The 24,170-nt window shown below is 38.9% G+C and overlaps 1 protein-coding gene across 1 annotated transcript in view; it reads right to left on the reverse strand.

The window, feature by feature from the left end:
• Positions 1–24,158, reverse strand: part of KIF13A (kinesin family member 13A) — a 287,512-nt gene extending 263,354 nt beyond the window's left edge. The window contains 2 exon segments of the mRNA XM_042782437.1: positions 23,727–23,817; positions 24,104–24,158. Coding sequence (XP_042638371.1) covers positions 23,727–23,817; positions 24,104–24,158 — 146 coding nt within the window.
• Positions 24,159–24,170: the final 12 nt, after the last annotated feature.

Here is a 24,170-nt window from a genome sequence, read left to right on the forward strand (position 1 = left end):
TGGAACTGGGCTTGTCTGGCCAGCAAGCATCTTGTACTGCACACACATCTAAGCAAGAACAGTACGTTAAAACTGCCTCATTATACCCAGGGACTTGGTAAAAATAAAGGAGATGTCAGAAAAAACAATTTTGGTTTGGTTAAATTTTAACTATGTTCAAACTATATATAACAGAAAAAGATGCCAGTCCCCTCAAATACCATATTACTCCTACTTATCCAAACCAAAGTAGATCAAGAATTCTGCCTCTATCGTCATAGCAGCCCATGTTAGGACACATGTGAACAAGCTGGCCTTCTGCAAACCTATTTCTGTCTTTATTCAAAGCAAAAGGTTTTAGCCACATGGATGGAGGAAAGGCACCAGGATGATATGGAGAATGGATTCAAGACTTTTAAATGGACATGATCTGTTTCTAAGGAGCCCTGATGACAAAAATAATTAAATGCCTGGCTACTAAATGAAAGGTTAGTGATTCAAATCTACCCAATGTGGTTCTGTGTAAAAGACCTGGTGATCTGCTTCCATGAAGATTAAAGACAAGAAAATCCTATGGGGCAGTTCTACTCTGTCACATGGGGTTACCATGAGTTGGAACCAAGTCCCCAGCACCTAACAGTAATCTTTCCACTCAGTACTCCTACTTCCGACATCCCTAGACAGAATTCACTAAATACGAGGTTTAGAGAGAAAGAGTCCACTAACACTCAGCACTGTGGCTATCCAAGACCCAGGTGTTTATGTCAAAGACTGTACTAAAATTAAAAAAAAAAAAAACACCTGGTAATAGAACCTGGCAAATTGCTGTAAGCACATGTAACTGATCTGAAATCTTCTTACTTTCATTGTGTCATTAGATATCCTCACTCAGGATCCTTAAATAAAAATGTTCCTACTTGGTCCCTCACATAGTTAAACACAGAATTACCTTTTGACCCAGCAATTCCACTCCTAGATGTATATACCCCAAAGAATTAAAAGCAAAGATTCAAACAGATACCTGTACACCAATGTTCACTGCAGCATTATTCACAAGAGCCAATGGGTGGAAACAATCTTTGTGTCCATCAACAGAAGAATGGATAAACAAAATGTGGTATATTCATACAATGGAATATTAGCCACAATGAGACGGTAAATCCTAACACATACTACAATATGAATGAACCTTGAACCAACTATGCTGAGTGAAATAAGGCAAACATAAAGGACAAACATGGTATGATTCAATTTATATGATATATCCACAATAGGCAAATCCACAGAGACAGAAAGTAGATCAGTGATTACCAGGGTTCACACCCACCAGCCAATCTACAGAAGGAAGATGGGACAATCTACTTCCATAAAGATCTACCACCTCAGAAACCCAAATGGAGTTGCTATGAGTTGGATGTGCTTAATGGGTACTGAGTGCATGTCTACTTGGGGTGATTAAAAAAGTTGTAGAAACAAATAGTAGTGATGAATTACAAAACATTGTGAATGTGATTAATGCCACTGGATTGTACACTTGAAAACAGTTAAAATGGCAAAGTTTATACTGTGTACATTTTACCACAAGAAAAATAAAACACTCCCAGGCACTCAGTAAGGAGCTTTGGTGGCATAGTGGTTAAAACATTCGGCTGCTAACTAAACGGTTGCAGTTCAAACCCACAAGCCACTCTGTGGGAGAAAGATGAGGCAGTCTGCTTCCATAAAAATTTAGCCTTGGAAACCCTATGGGCAGTCCTACACCGTCCTAAAGGGTCACCCTTAGTCAGGATCAACATGACGGCAGGGTTTGTTTTTTGGTTTAGGCAGTCAATGTCAAACCCAGAAAATATTTCCCAACAGGATCTGATACATGATTTTAATAGCTGTATAACCAGTAAGGCTGATTAGACAAGTAAAACACTTTATCTTACCAATTAAAAATTGTCTGGAGTTACTCTAATACCAGATACTTTAAACATTACAGCTGTACAATGAGACTGTATCTTGCCTGGCTTTGTCTGCCCCATTTTAGCTAACTGCCATCCCTAAATTATCAAATAGACAGACTTGTGAGCAGAGGTGGAAGTCCAGGTCATCAAGACCCAGGTGCCTAGGCCTATTCCCTTCCAGCTCCTCCACCTCCCATTAACAGCTTCCACTCTTCAACCTGGCTCCCTAACAAGCAAAGATGCTTTCAGGGGTAGCAGTGAACTCTGAGAGAAGCTAAGGAGTCAGAGATCACAGCTGAGAGAGGAATGTAAAAGAACCTCACGCCTGTCTTCTTCCCCATTTACAAAGCCCAGAGTCTTTACATGCAGAGGGAAAAAAGAAAAGCACATACATGCCATGTTTATTCACAGAAGTATACAATGTATTTAGCACATAAAAACTTAAAAGTATTTCTGCACACGAAAACTAAATTGGGCAAACTGATCAAAATTTGTAAGAGAGCAAAATATCTCATATATAAAAAGAGATATATATAAATATACATATATTTAGGTTTGCATGATAAATATTTTGAAAAAAAATTTAAGAAAATGACTAATAAATTCAAAGGAAATTAGAAGGTTCCCATAAAATATCCCAAATCTATTTTCAAAATTTTAATTTCTCACTAAAATAGTGTCAAAAAACAAAAGATTACAAAAAATAAGTAAGTAAAGGAGACTCAACTCAACTCACTGCCACTGAGTTGGATCCAACTCATAGCAAACCCTCCCCTTAGGTTTCCGAGGCAGTATCACTACAGAAGTAGATTGCCCAATCTCCCTGCCAGGAGTGGCTGTGGGTTTGAACCGCAGCCTTCTTTCTGGTTAGCAGTCATCAAATGCCTTAGGCACTATGCCACCAGAGCTCCCACAAAAGAGACTATAGGGATAAAATATATCCACTTAAGGGATGCCAAGTGAAAATATTTCCCTTCTCTGAATTTTTATGTACAGGCCCTGGGTCCGCCATCTCCAGTACAGTAAAGACTGGAACAAGAGTCATCAGCATGGGCCTGGGAATAATAAAGTCATTTGCCTCAGGAAGAAAAAAAGGAAACAATACTGAACACAATGTTTTAGTGGCTTAATAAGTTGGCCATGTGCTTATGACTAGGCAGAACCCTGGTGGGGTAATGTTTAGGCGCTAAGCTGTTAACTGAAAAGTTGGTTGTTCCAACCCATCCAGTGGCCCTGAAGGAGAAAGAACTGGCGATCTTCCCCCATAAAGGTTCCAGACAATTGGGGAAGTTCTATTCTGTCACATGGCATCATGTGAATTAGAACCTACTCATGGCATCCAACAACCAGAGTACTTATTGACTGCCCACAAATCTCTCCTATACTAACTACAGCCTAGTAACCATATATGCAATTACTATATCTAATTAATGGAAATATAATTAAGTACCACAAATACTTATTGGAAACATACTATAGTTAAGATGACAAACATTTGTCTTTCATTGTTGGCAAATTGACTCTGACTCACGTGTAACATGTGTAACAGAACAAATTGTTCTCTAGTCCTGTGCCATCTTCATGATTGTTGATGTGTTTGAGTTTGCGAGAGGAGTTTGAAGTTTGGGAAAGGGGTAAGACAAGTTCTCAATTCCTAGAACACAGAGCAGAAGCATCACAACTGGAATTGGGCCCCGACTCGATAACCCTGAACTGACTTCAAAACAACACCCCCCGCATGCTGTCCAATTCAATCTCTATGAAATGACCAGGACAGGTAAATACAGAGAGACAGAAAATAGATTAGTGGCTGATAGGGACTGAGGGGGTAGGAGGGAATATGGGGAATAACTGCTAATGGACACAGGGTTTCTTTTTTTGGATGCTGAGAGGTTCTAAATTTAATGTGGTAAGAGTTGTACAACTCTATGGATATTCTAAAAACCAATGAATTGTATATGCTGGGGCATTTGTTTGTGTATTCATCTGGGGAGACTCCATAGGCTCTGGAGGCAGGTTGGTTATAATCTTTACATAAGCCACTTGCCAGGCCTGGATCTTCTGTGGTGCTGCTGGGTGCAGCCAAGTGCAGACTGCGCAATCCAGGCACCTTGAATTGTATACTCTGGGTAGATTTTATAGTACATGAATTTTATCTCAATAAAAATGTTATTAGGGGAAAAAAAAAAGCATTGGTTGTCACTCGAATACTTTTACAAAGGTCAAAATTCCATATTTACAATGAGGTGTTTTTCTCCTTATATCGTATTCCACTGTTTTAGTGCCCCTTCCAACTCCCAACCTTAGCCCCACATTCTTTGTACATACACTTTTCCAAACACGTCAAGTTTTTGCCAAGAACATATATTTCTCAGACGTATTCACTTACAATTCCTGGACATAAAGTCTTTACCCAAATGAATGACTGCCAAATGAGAGAGACTGGTGAAATAAGGAATTTCCCTCCTAATAAAATTCATTGCATCCATCTCAGCAAAGCAGTGTTCCTGGGATCTGTTGGCTGAGACATGTAAACTGCTTGATTTTAGTTCAAATGAACATCACAAAGGTAGTCTTTAACACACATATAGCATTAAATGTCCACGTTTACATCAAAAGTAATCCAAAAATTCCTAAGACTTAAAAGCAAGAATTTCAGAGTCCCTTTAATTTAAGAGCAACACTATGACTAAGACCTTCTAAAAATTAAATTCTTATGTGCATCAAAAGACTTCTCCAAGAGAGTAAAAAGAGGACCTACCAACTGGAAAAAAAACATTTGGCAATAACAACTGTACATATCTCCAAAATGTACAGAAAACTTCAACACTTCAACATCAAAAAGGCAAATAATCCACTTCAAAAATGGGCAGAAGACATGAACAGACACTTCACCAAAGAAGATATTCAGGGAGCCAACAAACACATGAAGAAATGCTCACAATCATTAGCCATTAGAGAAATGCAAATCAAAACAACAATGAGATATCATCTCACTCCAGCAATAATACCAAAGTTCAACAAGACAGAAAATAGCAATTGTTGGCAAAGGTGTAGAGAGATAGGAACTCTCATACACTGCTGATGGGACCATAAAATGGTACAACCACTGTAGAAAATGGCATGGCACTTCCTTAAAGAGTTGGAAATAGAAATACCATTAGATCCAGCAATCCTACTACTAGGAATACATCCTAAAGAGGTGAGATCCAGGACTTGAATAGATACATGCACACCCATGTCCATCACAGTACTATATACAATAGCAAAGAGATGGAAACAATCTAAGTGCCATCAACAGATGACAACCCAACTATGGTACTTACAGAAAATGTAATACTATGCAACATTAAAGAATAATGAAGAATCAGTGAATCACCTCCTAATGTGGATGAACTTGGAGGATATTATGCTGAGTGAAATAAGTCAATCACGGAAGGACAAATATTGTATGAGTCCATTATTATAAAAAGGCAAGGGCAGGTTTACATAGGGAAGGAAATTTTCTTTGTTGGTTATCAGGGATGGGAGAGGAGGGGTGAGGGGGAAATACAGAGTTAATAGACAGGTGTTGATATGGGTGACGGGAAAAGCGATACAACGTAAGTGTGTGACTAGCACAGTATCACTAAGGAAAAGAAAGACAGATGTGCACAAGAAGTACAGACAATAAAGGAAAATGTTAGTGCATACACAATATTGCATTATCAGTAACAGCAAACACTAATCTACAGGTGTGTACATAGATAGGTAAGAAGATCAGGTAGGAACAGGCAAATGGGAATAATCCACAACCATACACAGTTTTGACAGATGATATTCCTACATATATATTTGTATGTGCTATAAAAATGTCCATTTGTTGTTGTTGTTATGTGCCGTCGAGTCGGACCTGACTGGTAAGTAGCAACTAGGGTCTTAAAAACCTGTGAGCAGATACTACTATTTATCTTGCCTCATCTGGAATAAAGAAGAGTGAAGAAAATCAAAGACACATGGAAATAGTTAGTCCAAAGGACTAATGGACCATGAGAACCTCAGCCTATATGACCCTGAAACCAGAAGAACTAGATGGTGCCCAGCTACCAATCAATGCGAACTTCTCAGAAAGGGATCAAAGTTGAAGATCCTGGATACAGTAGAAAAAAAATGTAGAACAAAACTAAAAATCATTTTAAAAAAAACAGGCTTACTGGTCTGACAGAGACTGATGAAACTCCCAACATTATGGCCCCAAGTTACCCTTCAAGCCTGGAACTGAACTCACTCCTGTGGCTTAACTCTCAGCCAAAGGACTGACAGGCCTGAGCTGACCACCTACACCAGAGAGATGCACTTCTTAGAATAATCTACCATAGGAGGTCAGAAAGGCAGTATTTGCACAGGTAGCAAGACAGGGAAGCAGGAATGTATAGGCAAGAAGGACACAGGGGAAGGGTAAACACAGCGAGGAAGTAAGGAAGAGAGTGGTTACGCTGTGGGGAATGTAACCAGTGTCACAAAATGTGTATGAACTGTTGAATGTAAAACACATCTGCTTGGTAAAATTTCACCCAAATCACAATAAAAAGTTAAAAAAAATAGCTCTTTCAAGGTATGAAAAACAAAACAAAAAAATTCATTTATGTAACCTGGAACAAGTAAGAAGCAATGTGAGAAACGAGGGCTCAAGTTATTTCTAAGTGTTCCAAGTAATCAAAATGATAAAACTGCCAAAACTTAGTGAGTGCTATATGCCAGGCACCAAGGTAATCCTCACAAGCCTATGAGGTATGTATTTTTATTATTCTCCTTTTACAGATGGGGAAACCAAGGCACAGAGGAACAATTAAGGGACTTGTCCAAAATTTCACAGCTAGTAAGTGGTGGAGTCGGATTTCAAAAATGAAGTTTGGTTCAAAGATGTTGTTCTTGGCCACTGTACACTATCCTATTACGACACTTTATAGTGTTTTAAAAACTAGTTATTTACACCCAATGGATGTCCATAACGCAATACCAGTAGAATAGTGGACTAAGGGCCCAGCTGCTAACCAAAAGGGGAGTGGTTTGAACCCACTAGCCGCTCCATGGGAGAAAGATGTGGCAGTTTGCTTCTATAAAGATTGTTGTTGTTGTTGTTATTTGCTGTCGAGTCGGCCCCGACTCATAGCGACCCCTCCTTGGGTTTCCGAGGCAGTATCACTACGGAAGTGTTGGAAACTATGGGGAAGTTCTACCCTGTCCTATAAAGATGTGATGAGTCAGAACTGACTCAACAGCAGTGGGTTTGGTTTGATTTGGGGATGTCCATACAAACACTGCCTGTGAGAAGCAAGTAAGATACTTCCATCAAGGGTAAAAGCCCTGGCTCAAATACAAGGAAAATTACAATATTCATGAACATATAACCTCCACTTAGGCTAACTTTTAATTAGGTTAGTGAGATTATTTCAATACATTACAAAAGCAAAGAGGTAACCTGTCTTTCACAAAATTCAATTACATGCAAATAAGGGGACTAGTTGTTCAATTTTAAAGGAAAAACTCCTTTAGCAATTTACAGTATACGTATTGGCTTGAAGGAATCCAAGAAGCACACAATTCTAATGGATGAAATAATGTATCACAGACACAGTGACAACCAACCCCACTTCATGATCCCAGCATCACCGGTGATGGTGTTTTCATCAATCCACAAGAAAAAATTAACAATGTGCAATGAGTGTTTTCAAAAAATTTATCCACATTTAAATTCTGAGATTATATTCTCCCACCTGATTTGGTGTTAAAATGTATTTTATTAAATAAGGTATCAACATATGGTAGTGGGGTTCTCTGTTTGTTTGTTTTTTGTTCTAATGTGCCAAGTTGGCACATTTGAAACAAGTTGGAAACTCTTGTTTATCCAGCTTTCTTTATCCACTGTTTTAAAATAAATAAATAAATCCACAACTCTGGGAACCAGTGGACAAGGTTAGCTGAAAGTTGTCAATGTAAAAAAAAAATTAAAAAAAAAAAACTAGTTAAGTAATAATTTGGCTGTAGAACGTTAAAAAAAAAAAAAGTTCCTTGAGAGTACAGTAGACCAGCAGTTTTGGAAAATTATTCCCACTGCATAATTCATCATAAAAAATGTAGACTAAACTGTCATCTCAGAGTCCTATTCAGTCTCTCAAAGCCAGCAATCCTTCAAGACTTCAAAAACCCTTAAAGTCATATTACCATGCTAATGTTACCTATTGGAACTGTAACTCTAGATCAAAAAAGCAGATGTTTAAAACTGGATAAGGCTGCTCAAATTTGACACCATTATCTTGATAAGCCTTCCCTCCAACACACATAACAACAACAACTACCACACTCCTCCCTACTTACTCAAAACATTAGCTTTGAAACAAATGATTTTATGGATCTTCCTCACTGTAATAATTTAACCAATGCCTGTTATAATTTGTACAGTGAGTACTAAGCTTTAATTAACTATATAAATACAAGTAGTTAAACACAGAGAAGGGGTAAAATTTAAAAAATAAAAAATAAAAAAGCCTTGGGAGTTTATTATTCAAATAAAACAAGGGCAGTTATAACTGCAAGTTTAACTACACATTCTCTGTAGCTGGGATAACATGTACGTGGGCACAAAAAGCATCAATTCTAAGGACTTTTATTAAACCACAGAACTTAAGGATATTTGAAGGCTGTAAATCTGCTCAACAAACTGTGTCTTCTATGTTCCGCTTCCAAGATTTGGGATAAACCTGTACAGACCTGCAACAGAGCGTCTGTACAGTTCACAGCAGCTCCTTTATGGTTTTCCACCCAGGATCCCAGTTTGAGATGCATGAATATTTGTGGGCATTCGCGATGGGAGTGTCTCCTGAAGACAACACAAAGAGCCAACAGCAAAGAGTAAGCTTCCTTTTCCTCAACTTCCTTCCTGTGTCCCATCTTAAAAAAAAAAAAAAAAAAAGCCTCCAAACTTCTTCCTCTAAAGGAATCACAGACTCTTCTAACAGCAGCAAAGCGCAAAATTCATCACACCTACAGACCAGATTCTGAATGGCTCCAGGGAATCAAAAACTCCACTCTGCTTTCCAAATAAAGGATGAGAAGGCACAAACCAGAAAGGAAATATACATCCACACACACTCTAACCTGCATTTGTCCCACAATCATGAATACTGGAGATTAATTCGTGTTTAGTAGGGTTAAACTTCAGAAACAAAGCAAGCTGCCAGATGAAGGCTTTAAGCTAGTAGCTCTGGAAATGTCATATCTCCACCCCCATATATACATACTTATTGCATGAAACAGTTGCATGTCTGGGAAAGCAGCCTTGGGGAAAAAAAAAAATTGCTGGTTCACAAAAATAAATACAATTTCACAACACGAAAACTAGAAGAAAGATCCAAATCAGGTGGCTCTGTCCTACAAGCGCATGCAAAAGCTGCTGTCCTGTGGAGGTAGGAGGCTTTGGAAACCGGGATCCTTAGCTAGCTGATAACAACTTCAGATATTTGGAGCTAGCAGCTCTCTTATTTCACTTGACACCTTTAGTCCTTCTAGCATCAGCTACTACAGGAAAACAGAGTTGCTCAAGATCAGTGACCCTGTCCTCCCAGTTCTTGAATGCTCTGACAAGAAATAAATTAAAACGCAAAACATTTCAGCCCCTACAAATGTTACCTACGTACTCTATTTGACTCAACTATATATGCAAGTAGAGTTGGGATAAATCTGCATTTTGAGCTGTATAAAATATGTTACAGAATATCTGGTCTAACCATCATTTGACAGAGAAGAATCTTAGATCCAAATAGATGAAAAACGAGCTCAAGGATATAAACCAAGTTAGCAGCAGAATGAGACAGCGCCCAGACTCACTATGCCACAGTGCTTCTTCACAGCCCAGATCCTCCCCTGTTCATGACAGGATCCCAAGGGCTCTGTAATGGTGCAGAAGCATGATGTTGTGAGTAACACACAGTTACAGGCCCTGAAGCAGGGAACTATGGTTACAAAGAAGTGGAGACCAGAAAGCCAAAGAACCTGTGTCTCCCAACAAGTCAAATACCAGGGAAGAAACAGGCAAGAGCCCCACAGCTAGATAATTCAGGTAATACTTTCTCCCTCTGCTGCAATCCACGTAAAAAACAAATAACCAGAGGCATATTATTTAAATACACCTAGCTTGAGAGTCCTTAAATTGTGAAATCAGACTTTAAAATTTGGCTTGTTAAACTAGACCAGTGGTTTTCAACCTTAACTACATATTAGACCAACTTGCTAATCATGTACATTATTCGACTTGAACTTTCAACACTGTTGAGCCTTCAGAGGGCTACCCCTCCCCAAACTTCCAGACCTTCCAGATACAGCCTGCCCATCCCCCACTCCAAGACAGTGCAGCAGTGCCAAGACATACCTGCTTTATTCTAATGAGTTCCTGACCCACAGGATCAATGAGCATAATGAAATGGTGTTCTAGACCATTAAGCTTTGGAGCGGTTTATTAAGCAACAATACCAACTGGGATATCTGGGAACCTTTTAAAGTCCCACTGCCCACACTACATACAGATCATTTAAAGCAGAACCTGGGGGGTAAGATACAGGCAACTATTTTTAAACAATTCCAGATAATTCCAATGTGAAATCAGGTAAAGAACCTCTGTCTAGACCTGCATTGTCCAATACAGTAGTCATGTGCAACATACAGCTGTTTAAAATTAATTAATAAAAATTTAAAAAATTTTAAAACTCAGTTCCTAGGTTGCAATAGCCACATTTAGACAGTAGAGATATAGAACATTTCCATCACCACAGAAAACTGGAGAATGCTGGTGTAGTGATTTTTCAAAGCTTGGTCCTGAACCAGCAGCATCAATATCACCTGGAAACCTGTTAAAAGGGCAAATTCTTAAGCCTCATCCCAGGCCTACTGGATTATAAATGAAGCTCCACTGCTCTCTGGATGACTTTAATGCACACTCAAGTTTGAAAACCATTAGTCTTATTACTGTCCATACAAAATAATTTTTTCCACATCCTATCTCATATTTAAAATCAGGAAGGGCATGCATCAGGGTTGTATCCTTTCATCACACTTATTCAAATCTGTATGCTGAGAAAATAATCCAAGAAGCTGGACTATATGAAGAAGAATGAGGCATCAGGAGTGGAGGAAGACCCATTAACAATCTGCAATACGCAGACAACACAACCCTGCTTGCTGAAAGTGAAGAAGAACTGAAGCACTTACTGACAAAGATGAAAGACTACAGTCTGCAGTTGGATTACACCTTAACAGAAAGAAAACAAAAATCCTCACAACTGGGCCAATAAGCAGCAAGCATCACGATAAAAGGAGAAAAGACTGAAGTTGTCAAAGATTTCATATTACTTGGTTCTACAATCAACACCAATGGTGGCAGAAGTCAAGATATGAGATAACGTATAGCACTGGGCAAATCTGCTGCAAAAGACCTCTTTCAAGTTCTGAAGAGCCAAGATATATCCTTGAAGACTAAGGTGCACCTGACACAAGCCATGGTATCTTTAATTGCCTCATATTCATGTGAGAGCTGGAAAATGAGTAAGGAAGACTGAAGAAGAATCGATGCTTTTGAGTTGTGGTGTTGGTGAAGCATGCTGAAAGTACCATGGACTGATAAAACAACTAACAAATCTGTACTGGAAGAAATGTAGCCTGAATGCTCCAACTTTGGTCATGTTGTCAGATGGGACCATTCCCTGGAGAAGGATATTACACTTGTTAAAGCAACCCCACATATGTGCTGCAGAAGGTTTTTAAGGCTGTAAACTTTCTGAAGCAGAGTGGCAAGCCTGTCTTCCAAGGCACCTCTGGGTGGGTCTGAAATGCCAACCTTCTGCCTCATAGTCCAACATTTAACCAGGAACTCCTACTTAACAATGATTCATGGAATTGTGAATCTCACAGTAACAAGGAATCAAGACTGGATCCAGGCAAATGAGGGTCTTGGAGTGGGTCAATTCTCAAGCCTTTCTAGTTCTGACAGTCTACAAGGATTTCTACCTTTTTAACCTGAGATCAATCCCACAATCAAATATAAGAATTGTGCATATTTACATTAAAACCTATGAAAGTCAGAACACGTGTAAGGTGGAAACCTGTTAGGGAAGAAAAACTCAAATATTTTCCACTATAGAGAAAAGTGTTAAGACTGCAACCTATCAAAGATGGAAAACTTGTGAGACCCAGGAAACCAGGCAGTCCTTATTGAGTTCCAGCTCTCACAGGTTCACCATACAAGTAAAATTTGAAAAAGAGGTAAGAAACCTGATGTATTTTTTGACTGTTTGGTCCTTATCTAGTTGTTTGGTGGTAAAATGCAAAATGAACAGATTTCCAGAGGAATTATTTACATTTATATTTTATGGCATGATCTTTGAAAAGATAGCTCCTGAACCCCACATGTAATCAATTCTTCCTTGATTTAACATATTGTTACTTGAATTTCAGCATTACTTCCTTTTTGATAATTCTGTTTCTAGTAAACTTAATTTTCATGCTATCAAGGTAGAAAGTAACTTTTGAAGGTTTGTGTGTTTGTTCGGTTTTGGTCTTGTTGGTTTACCTGCTTTTCTCTCTTTACTTTTCAGATGAAGTTCTAGAAACTCTTTTATCTTCTAAAGGCACATAAGCACCTCTGTTCTGGCTTCAGGAAGATTTGAGAAAGAATAGCTTTCAACAAATAACCCTGAGAAATCTTCCTGTCTTGAGGATGCCTTCTATTCAGCACAAACATGTTCCTATACATTTTCCTTAAAATTGGAGTGCATGACATGTGTAATTTTACTGAAAACTGGAAACTATCCAAGTTCTTCAATCTATTTCTAACTAGATTTTGCCAAAAGAAAGTGAATTAAGTGGCCAGTGGTATATCATTTTGAAAATTTTATATATATTTTTCCCAGATCAATAGGCATACTCATTTTTAAGTTAACAAATGAACAAACAAACAAAAAAAAACCCCTCAAACTCACTGCCATTAAGTCAATTCTAACTGCTAGCAATCCCCATAGGGCTGGAAGGAGACTGCCTCATCTTTCCCCTATGGAGCAGCTGGTGGGTTCAAACCACTGACCTCCTGGTTAGTAGCCAAATGCCTTAACCACTGCACCACCAGAGCTCCTTCTTTTAAGTTAAAGGGGAAAAAACTCTCAACTAAAATTTTTACAGTGTGATGCAAAATATGGTTTTAAAAACTTTTTAACCCTTTTTTGGGCTAGACACAACTAATTACCTTGATTAATTTTGGTAATTAAATGTAGTAACTTTCAATTCTATCATTTAATTATGCTCTTAAGAAAAAGGAAATCATTATTTTTATTATTGCAAGTTAAGTGGAAAAGAGATTTGACAGAGGTGGCGGAGTGCCTAAGGTATTTGCCTGCTAACCAGAAGGCTGGCAGTTCAAACCCACCAGCCACTCCCCGGAAGGCAGGTTGGGCAATCTACTTCCATAGTGATACCGCCTCGGAAACCCAAGGAGGGGTCGCTATGAGTCGGATCCGACTCGATGGCAGTGGGTTTTTTCTTTCACAATAATAATAATAATGAAACAGCAATGCGTTATAGGTGTTGGGTATTCTTGAATCTACGCACTGAGAACACAAAGATGCATTTATATATATGTTGTTGTTGTTATGTGCTGTCGAGTCAGAGCTCCTATATATATATATATATATATATATATATATATGTATGTATGTATGTATGTATGTATATACATGCACATAGTCCTTGCCTGGAGAAGTTACAGGTTTTTTTTGTTGTTGTTGCTGTGTTTTGTTTTGTTTTTTACATCAGAGAAAGGTCTATAACATGAAAGACAGAAATAAAAGCAAATAGACCAATACACATTAGAAAATAAAGCAGACAATAGAGGAGCTCTGGTAGCATAGTGCCTAAGGCACTTGACTGCTAACCAGAAGGCTGGCGGTTCAAATCCACCAGGCACTCCTCAGAAGGAAGATGGGGCAATCTACTTCCGTAGTGATACCACCTCGGAAACCCAAGGAGGGCTCACGATGAGTTGGGGCCGACTCCACGACAAACAACAACAACAACATAGAGAAAATGATCATTAATGTGCTTGGGAAGAGGAAGAAGATATCAGTCCAACCCCCTGCTGAGAATTTGCTTTTCTACCCTAGATAAACAGAATCAGAATTACCTGGGGATCTTTTGAAAATGTAGATTCTGATTCAGTATATCTAGGGTGGCAAGGCAGAGCCTCAGCAGGATGTCAAACGAATGAACCAGTTGGTTCAAAGCCTGGACTATACTAAAATGATAAACATAAAGAGGGTATTATAGGAAACAAAGGTCAGAAACCAAAATAAAAGTGCTTAAAAATTTTAAATATGATGTTGTTGTTGTTGTTGTTAAGTGCCCTCGAGTTGGACTCGACTCATAGCGACCCCTCCTTGGGTTTCCAAGGCGGTATCACTATTGAAGTAGATTGCCCAACCTTCCTTTCAAGGAAGGTTCAAACCCACCAGCCTTCTGGTTAGCAGTCAAGTGCCTTAGGCACTATGCCATCAGAGCTCCCTTAAATATGATAGCATGAATAAAAATTTAAATCTAAAAGTTTGAAGATAAAGGAGAAGAAATCTCCCAGAAGGTAAAATGAAAAGTCATGAAAAACAAAGGAAAACTAAAAACAATATAAAGGACAAGTTCAGGAAACTGCACATCCAAATAAATGTTCAAGAAAATAACAGTAAAAAAAATGAAAAGAATTCATTAATGAACGAATTCAGGAAATGAAGGACAAGAGTTTCTAGTCAGAAAGCCTCAGTATAGTGATTTCTCAAAATGAGAACGAAAATACCCTACAAGTTTCCAGAGAGGCAAAAACTAGGTCACCTCCAAACAATTAGAAGTCCAAATAGTTTGGGGCCCCTCTCAACAGAAACAATGAAGATTAAAAAACACTGACTGTCATTAAGATAGATTTTGATATCCATCCAAACTATCAATGAGGTAAGTGTGTAGAATGAAAATATTTTCATCATTTCAGAAAAGTTTTGCTTTCTAAACATCCTTTTTTACCAGTCTACTGAAAGATGTGCTGTATAAAAAAGCAGGCAGTAAACCAAGAAAGAACAAAAAGGAAAGCAGAAAACGAGGAGATTCCACACAGAAGGGAGGTGAAGGGAGTCCCCAGAATGATAGTGAAGGGAAAGCCCAGGATGATGAGGTAGAGAAGGCTACTTACTGGCCTAAAACACAGTGGGTTAGAGGAGTCAAAGAGAAAATCATCTCCTGTGTGACAGATATATTTCTGACAATGACAACAAAAAAGATTAGCTGCTAAGGCTACCTATGTGCCACCAAACACCTCCTGGGATTTGGTTCCTTGGTTTGGATGTTTAGGGTCATGGTTTAATGGGATCTCCCAGTTAAATGGCCTAATAACTCGGTGAGTGCTTCTGTTCCACCTCTTAGATTTGTAGTGTCTGGGGTTTTAAAAGCTTGCAAGAAGCCATCCAAGGCACAACAATTGGTCTCTATTCACCTGGAGCAATGCAGTAAGAAGGTGAGTTAGGAACAGTAGAAAGATGGAATGTGTGGCTAACTGCCTCTATAAACCATTGCCTCTTCCACCATGAGACCAGAGGAACTAAATGGTGCCTGGCTCCTATTACTGAACATTTTGATCAAAGATTCCACAGAAGAATCCTGATTAAATGGAGAAAATGCAGAAAAGAATTTTCAAATTCTTAGGGATTCTGGACATTTGGAGCCATGCAAGCTGGATGAACCCCTGAAACTTACTGCCCTGGGATAATCTTTAAATTTTAATCCAAACATATCCCCAAAAGTCATCTTAAAAACAAAACAATAGTTTAGCTTAACTAGTAAAAAAAAGGTCTGCCTTGAGCACTATGCTATTTCAAGAACTATCTACATGGGATCAAATTGAGAATAGCAATTTGAAAGATCAGATAGGAGGTAGTGAGTTTATGTTAATGAGGGACTCAGACAAGGAAGGTGAGAATGGCTGTACAACTGGAAGAACATAATCAATGCCACTAAGTGGTACATGAGGAGCTCTGGTAGCATAGTGCCTAAGGCACTTGACTGCTAACCAGAAGGCTGGAGGTTCAAACCCACCAGCCACTCCTCAGAAGGAAAGTTGGGCAATCTACCTCCATAGCGATAATGCCTTGGCAACCCAAGGAGGGGTTGCTATGAGTCGGGAATGACTCGATGGCACATAACAACAACAACAACAACAAGTGGTACATGTAGAGAGTGTTAAAATGGAGTATGTTTTGCTGTGTATATTCTCAACAACAACTAAATAAATTTTAGGAAAAAAAAAAAAAAGAAAATTACCTCTAAGATGAAATCCAGAGAGTTCTTGACATCTTTCAGTGTCTAAATGAAAGATTTATAAAAGTGGTATAAAGTTTAAATGCTAAATTAACAAGAAGTATATAGAAAAAGAAGTATATTAAAGGGATTTTAAAACAAAATTGTCAATTCCAGGGAAAGAAAGCACAGAATAGAACATGGCTCAAATGTAAATAGTGCTCTGTGTTTCACATGAATAATGTAAACACCAAATGTTGATCCAACCAAAATTATTTGTTTTTGCTTTTGTTAGATGCTGTTGAGTTCATTCTGTCTGACTCATGTGTCAGGGTAGAACCGCACCTCGTAGGATTTTCAAGGCTATGACCTTTCAGAAGCAGACTGCCAGGCCTTTCTTCCAAGATGCCCCTGGGTGGGTTGTGGTTGTTGTTGTTTTGTGCTGTCAAGTTGGACCCAACTCATAGCAACCTTTCCTTGGGTTTCCGAGGTAGTATCACCATGGAAGTAGATTGCCCAACCTTCCTTCCAAGGAGTGGCTGGTGGGTTTGAACTGCCAGCCTTTTGCTTAGCAATCAAGTGACTTAGGCACTATGTTAGAGGTGGGTGGATTCAAATCACCAACCTTTTGACTAGTAGTCAAGTGTTTAACCATTTACACCACCCAATACTCCTCCAACCAAAATTGTTGTTGTTGTTGTTATGTGCCATCGAGTCATCTTCGATTCATAGCGACTCCTCCTTGGGTTTCCAAGGCGGTATCACTATAGAAGTAGATTGTCCAGTCTTCCTGCCAAGGAGTGGCTGGTGGATTTGAACCACCAACCTTCTGGTTAGCAGTCAAGTGCGTTAGGCACTATGCCATCAGAGCTCCCCCAACCAAAATTACAGCAATCAACAACAACACAGAGAAAATGATCATTAATATCCTTGGGAAGAGGAAGAAGATACCAGTCCAAACCCCTGCTGAGAATTTGCTTTTCCACTCTAGATAAACAGAATCAGAATTACCTGGGGATCTTTTGAAAATGTAGATTCTGATTCAGTATATCTAGGGTGGCAAGGCAGTGCCTCAGCAGGATGTCAAACAAATGAACCAGTTGGTTCAAAGCCTGGACTATACTAAAATGATAAACATAAAGAGGATATTATAGGAAACAAAGGTCAGAAACCAAAATAAAAGTGCTTAAAAATTTTAAATATGATGTTGTTGTTGTTGTTACATGCCCTTGAGTTGGACTCGACTCACAGCGACCCCTCCTTGGGTTTCCAAGGCTGTATCACTATTGAAGTAAATTGCCCAAACTTCCTTAACTATATTAGAAAAATGAGAGATGGGAGGAATGCAGAGGTGGGATGGGAACAAGGCAGAGAAAGAGTGAAAAATCCTCACCTTTTATAGAAGCATATTTTGATAATGCCAACATTTGAAAAATAAAAAAATTAGCTCTCTTATTATTGTGTGCCATCACAGTCAATTTCAACTAACAGGACCTTTTAGAACAGAGTAGAACTGCCTGCCTTACAGTTTCCTAGACTGTAATCTTTATAGCAGCAGATCACCAAGTCTTTTCTCCCACATTCTATTCATAAATTTGAAGAGAAATTCCAGAATTAGCTAAAGCCAATAAAACCATTGCCTCTGGGAGAGAGAGAAAGAACAGGATTTTTTTTCAATCATAGCCTCTATAAATAACTATTTCACACTTTAAACTGTGTGCATGTATAACATTGATTTAATAAAACAAGAAAACCTAGAGCCCAAGCTCTTATTCTCTAAACCTATATTTTTCAAATTATAAGTTGTATTATTGGGTTGTGAAATCAATTCAGCCTTTTTTTTTTTTTTAATGAATTAGGATGGGACAGAAAATAACAGAGACATTGCACATAGAATATTTTTTCGTGAATCTTTATACATATACACACAATGGGTCATAATGCAAAATATATTTTTAACTGTGGAATATGATAAAAGTAATTTAAAAATCACCACTCTACACTACACTGCATTATAATCACTTTCAGTCTTATTTCTGAGAGTAAAAGATTTCAATCTAACTTTATTTTAAAATAGTGAAATGTTGACAGCTAGTGAAAATGTTCCAATATAAAAATGCCACTAATATCATGAATGAAGAACTCTTTCCCATACTAGTGAACACTATATACTCTTTGCTTTCTTGCAATCAAGTCTGTAATATCTGCACCACAGAGAAGAATATCAGAGACAGCAGAGTGGAATTCAAAACCATACAAACTATTTTATATTGTGTAAAGTTATTGTTTCTTAGAGGATTTATCCTTTTATTTTTGGATGACTTTGACTGATATTTAAATTTCTGGTGTATAGAGAGACTTGGAGGAGCCCTGTTTGTGCAGTGGTTAAAGTGTTCAGCTGCTAATCTAAAGGTCGGCGGTTCGGACTCAACAGCCACTCTAAGGGAGAAAGATGCAGCAGTCTGCTTCAGTGAAGATTACAGCCTTGGTTGCAGTTCTACTCTGCCCTATAGGTTGCTATGAGTCAGAATCAACTCTAGAAGCCTTTGAAGTGGCTAGGGAACCAAACGGGAAATAAAAATTTGCAACATATAATGCCTAAACTAGAAAATATATTTGTAGTTGACCAAAGGATAGCTGACCCTCCCTCATATGTTTTGCAAGGTAAAATGTTTACCCTGCATGGAAAAATGGGAACAGAGCTAGAATTTTGACACTCTTTTTCTAAGAGCCCAAATTTAGCCCAATATTTTCTTTTTACTTAGCTGAATTACAGACACACTTTGCTTTAGATGCATTACCTTACAACCCACTTAAGATAAATAATCAAGGACAAAAACTGCAGAAAGCAAATTCCATTACACTCTTTTTATGATAAAGTTTTACTTCCTAAAAGTTATAAAGATCAGATCCAATCTATATTTTAAAAACCACCACCAACATCCAACTTAGATGTAAGAGAGAATGAATGAATGAGCTTGGATATAAAACAGAATGAATGAATGAGTGAGCTCTTATCATATTGACACTGAAAGATATCAAAGATATTTGTTATGATTTATATAAACAATATACTGTTGACCCTTGAACAACATGGGTTTGAAATGCGTGAGACCACTTATATGTGGATTTTTTTTTTTTTCAAGTTATGATCTTGGAAAAATTCAAGAGTTAATAGGCACCACACCAGAGGAATTAAGACAACTTGATGGAGATGAGTGTTTCCAAACAAGTGCCAGACAACAGGGAAGATGTCAAAGAAAGAGTGCTAGAAAACAAACTGACTCTAGACAATCTGGCAGAAGGGTTCCAAATATTGAAGACTGCTTTTGACTTCTTTAATGACTATGATACTGGCACTGAAGCTAAAGCAAATGGTGGAAGAAGGATTCATACCATAGAGAAACATGTTTAGAGAAATGAAAAAACAAAAATGTCAGACAGAAATTACAATGCATTTCTGTAAAGTTACACTGAGTTAGCCTGGCACTCCTGCCTCCCCTGCCACCTTCTGTACTTCTGCTACCTCTTCCACCCTCGAGACTGCACTACCAACCCCCTCCTCTTCCTCTTTAGCCTACTCAACATAAAGACAAGGATGAAGACTTTTATGTTGATCCATTTCCACTTAATGACATGTAAATAATCATCGTGTCATATAGTTAATAAACTTATCTGTCATGTAGGTGTGTGAGTATCTTCGTGTGAAAATCTAATAATTGTTTGGTAAGAACTGTATTAATCGACTATTTATGTTATCAGTAAGGCTTCTGGTCAACAGCAAGCTATTAATAGTTAAGTTTTGGGGGAGTCAAAAATTATACACAGATTTTCGACAGCACCCCTAATCTCCACAATTGTTCAAGGGTCAACTATATACTTATTTATGTATGTGTAAGAACACTCATATATATATATACACACACACACATATACTTGTGTATGTAGTGAGATTTGGGAATAATAGGGGTTGCAGCAGGGGTGGGAAGAAAATTTTTCACTATCTCTTTATACTTTGGTTTTATAACTATCAGCTATGTTAGCAAATTAGGAATTCTCATTCCATTTTCTCATCTGAAGTGCTTTGCTTTCACATCCTACTTCCACACCCCACACATCTACACACATTATCACCCAGAAGTAATTTGTGGTAGGTACACACTTTTACTTTATTTGCCAAAGGACTTTCTCCTGCCCTTGAAAAAGTGAACCTACATTCTGAGTATCTGCACACCAGCACAAATGCCACCTGTCTCTGCATGCTGCAGGACCTAGGTCAGTTCTCAGGCCCCTGCTTCCCTCTCCCCCAATGTGCCCATCATACTGGGAACCCAGTGCAGTGAACACATTTGCTGAGCACCTGCTATGGGTTAGACACCAAGCAAGAATGGGCATGAGACACAAAATAAATAAGACAACATACCCACCTTGGGGAGCTCACAGCCTCAAGGGAGGACAGGAGAAGAAACAGGTAATTCCCTAACAATATGGTACATGCAATGACAAGTACACTCCCACTTGGTTTCCCACACTATTTTTAAACTGTTTTCCTATCTCTTCCCACACCTCTGGAATTGAGACAAGGTCTGTATTTATCTTTGTATCCCCTGTGCAAAGCATGCCATGAACTAACTTCATATATGTCTCCTGGACAACAATGCAATGGTATTTTAAGAAATGTGTGTATTTTTTAACATTTCAGAATTGTGATCAATACATAGTTCAGTTATTAACCTGGACCCATGTAGTACATTATAATCCTGGCGTTTCAGAACACAAACATACATTTTTAAACTCAGAACCCTGTGATCTATTAGTTCTCACCATGTCGTTTTGGTTTTGATTCCATAAACCACTGCTATCGAGTCTATTTCAATTCACAGTGACCCTCTAGGACAGAACAGAACTGCCCTACAGGGTTTCCAGGGCTGTAATCTTTATGGAAACATAGTCACGTCTTTCGTCTAAGGAGTGGCTGGCTGGTGGGCTCAAACTAATGACCTTTGGTCAGCAGCTAAGCACTTTAACCACTGTACCACAGAAGGGGAAAATTATGAAAGCTAAATCTATCTCTCTTCCTGAAAACAAATACACTCTGCTTTTACTAGTAAGACTGAAAACGTTCACCCAGTACCTTTGAACTTTATGGTTAATACAGTAGTAATTTCTTGTGATTTTCAGGAAAATAGTAATCCTCAATTTGACACAGGTTTACCAGGATTAGTTTAAGGACCTCTTACACTTCAAATCCATGGAATTCTAGGTAAGAATAGTAACATTCTCAGTGTTCTACTCATCCACTCTCTGCCCTTAGTTCTATACCAAAACAAGTAACAGAAATGAATTGCAAGTATAAAGTGAAGCGTTGTTGCAATTAATCAACCAAGAGCCCAAGGGAGCAACTGTTTCTATTTTCAAATGCACTATTGCTTTAAGAGAAAACCCAGTGGAGACATATGAAACCAAGCTGTATAATGAAAATCCAAATGCATTTGATGAATTCATCCTTGTAAAGACAGTAATCCTAATCTACCAGCAACACTGCTGTGCTGTTTCCACTCAATTTGTCTATGACTAGGACACAAGGAGAATCCCACAGAAAGGATCCTACCCACCCTCCAAGAAAGAGATCTGTCAGTGAAACAGAGTAAGAGAACACCCATATTTCAGTGCTATTCTCATAGTTCTAGATAAGGTACTATTATAATAATTAGGCACGTGGACAAATCCCAAAAATCACCTAATTTTAGTTAATAATGATCAAACAATTATTCAGCAACTGTCCACAGTTATAACTGCTATCCAAATCCACACAATTAAAACTATTTCTTTCCACTAATGGAAAGAAAATTCCATTTCATTAAATAGTAACCAACAAGAGCACTCATAGTTAAGAGTGACAAGGAGCAGGTGAAACCAGCAAGGAAAGGACCCCATCAGATGCAAAAGCCGGTTAACAGGAGTTAAAACATTCTACCTGTTTCCTACAGTTCTTTGAAGAATCTGACCCAGTGAGTTTTTTCTGTAACAATATAACAAAATCCAGTTTGGGGGGACAAACTTTGGTGAGGTGGTTATCTAATTTAATTTATAAATACTTTAATTTACACAATGAATTATTACTATGAAATATACAATTACACGTCTATAAATGTATGCAAAAATAATACTATAGATGTTTTCAAAACATTGTCCAAGGATGCATCCATTACTCAGAAGTATCTAACGCAACACTTAAATATAATTTAGCTATTTAATATCACCGTAAGACTATTATAGATAGTAAAATTATTGTCAGGTATGCAAAATTGCTAGGCTCGGTACAAAAAAGCAACGATTCTCCAATCAAGGACACTTACCTCCTCATAATTTCTTTCCTAAAAATTAGCACAACTGTGCTGGACCACACATGATTACAGAATGGTGACAGTTGCTTCCTTTAGCAATAAAGTAACAAACCCTACTTCAGAGATTCTTTTCAGAGGAATTCTCTGAAGAGCAAAATTCACTAATGTAGTACATCCATCAACAGGTGACTTTTAGAAATACACACTCATGCTCATTTTTGAGACTAAATCATTTTTAAAAACCTCCCTTTTTTTCTTTTATACTTTTATAAAGTACTGCCTTGCTACATTGAACCAATTCCAAGTTTTCTTCTCAGGGGCTTACCAGAAAAATTCCAAACATTCAAATTATTTTAGGGCATTTTCCCATACTGCTGCATGGAACAGGGTAGAATTAATAAGGATCCAACAGTTACCACTTTTCAAATGCAAATATGGTGCCATTAAGTAAATGCAGCCTCCTTTTAAACATCCTCCCAGTGTCTACACAGTTCAGGGCACTACTTTTGTTTCCTGAAAAATCAAAATTCCCGCATTACATTCAGGCATTATCTCAACTCAGCACCAACAAAAAAATAGGTTTTAAATGGTCGAGGCCTGAGCCTGCATCGTACAAGCCTGTTTTGCTTTATTGTGTTTTTTTTCCCCCCATTTACACACTAAGTCCCTAAGCGATTCTGCCAAAGGAAGCAAACCGTACACCGGTGGAAAGAATGAGAGGCAGCAGGTTCCACAACCAATAAGGCTGGTCACTTGCCCGCTTCAGGCCTCAGTTTTCTTATCTGTAAAATGTGGTGGCCCACTAATCATCTCTATAGTCCTATGTGCCCCCCCGCCTTTGAAGCCCGCCAAGGGCACAGCTGATGGGCACCATCTAGGCTTGGGCGGGCTGTGGCCATGATGCCCGGCCAAACGCTGCTCTAGATGGGAGGGCAAAAGGGGAGGTGGACAGAAGGAGGAGAGGAACTTGGACTTGCAACAGCTTCAAACAGAAGCATGCGACAAACTTGAAGCCTCCCTCCTAACAATAGGAAGGAGCACTCCTCTTTTCCTGGCTCCAACTTGTAGGATCTTCTCCCCTCCCTCTCTGTACCCGCGTTACCTTTCTCCCTGTTTGGTGTTAGAAGGAGGAGGGTGCAAGACCGTTTGATTCCCTTCCATTTCTACCACGCACTTGGTGTTCAGTTCCAGTTCTGAAAGCAAACGAACGTTGCAAAGTCAAGCATCAGTCCCTCCAGCTGCCTGGGCGCGCCGCGCTGGGCTCTCTCGTGGGAGGCGGCCGACCCAGGAGCCGGTATGCCGGGCGGCTCCGCTCTCCCGGGCGAGCGCGGGGGCTGCCTGTGCCCGGCTCCCTGGCCCGGGCTTCCCTCTCTCTGCCCCAGCCCGCCCCCAATCTCGCGTCCCCGTGCCCTTGCAGTTGCCAAAGTTGCCCCCGCCCTCAGCCCGACCAGAAATAAAAACGAGTGGAAAGCTGCTCACCTCTTCGGTTCATGGGCCGGACCCGGACGGCAACTTTTACCTTGGTATCCGACATGTTGTCGGCGCT

Source organism: Orycteropus afer, unplaced genomic scaffold (assembly GCF_000298275.1).
Source record: "Orycteropus afer afer isolate SDZICR_OR568_19922 unplaced genomic scaffold, OryAfe1.0 scaffold00012, whole genome shotgun sequence".
NCBI classification, from domain to species: Eukaryota; Metazoa; Chordata; class Mammalia; order Tubulidentata; family Orycteropodidae; genus Orycteropus; species Orycteropus afer.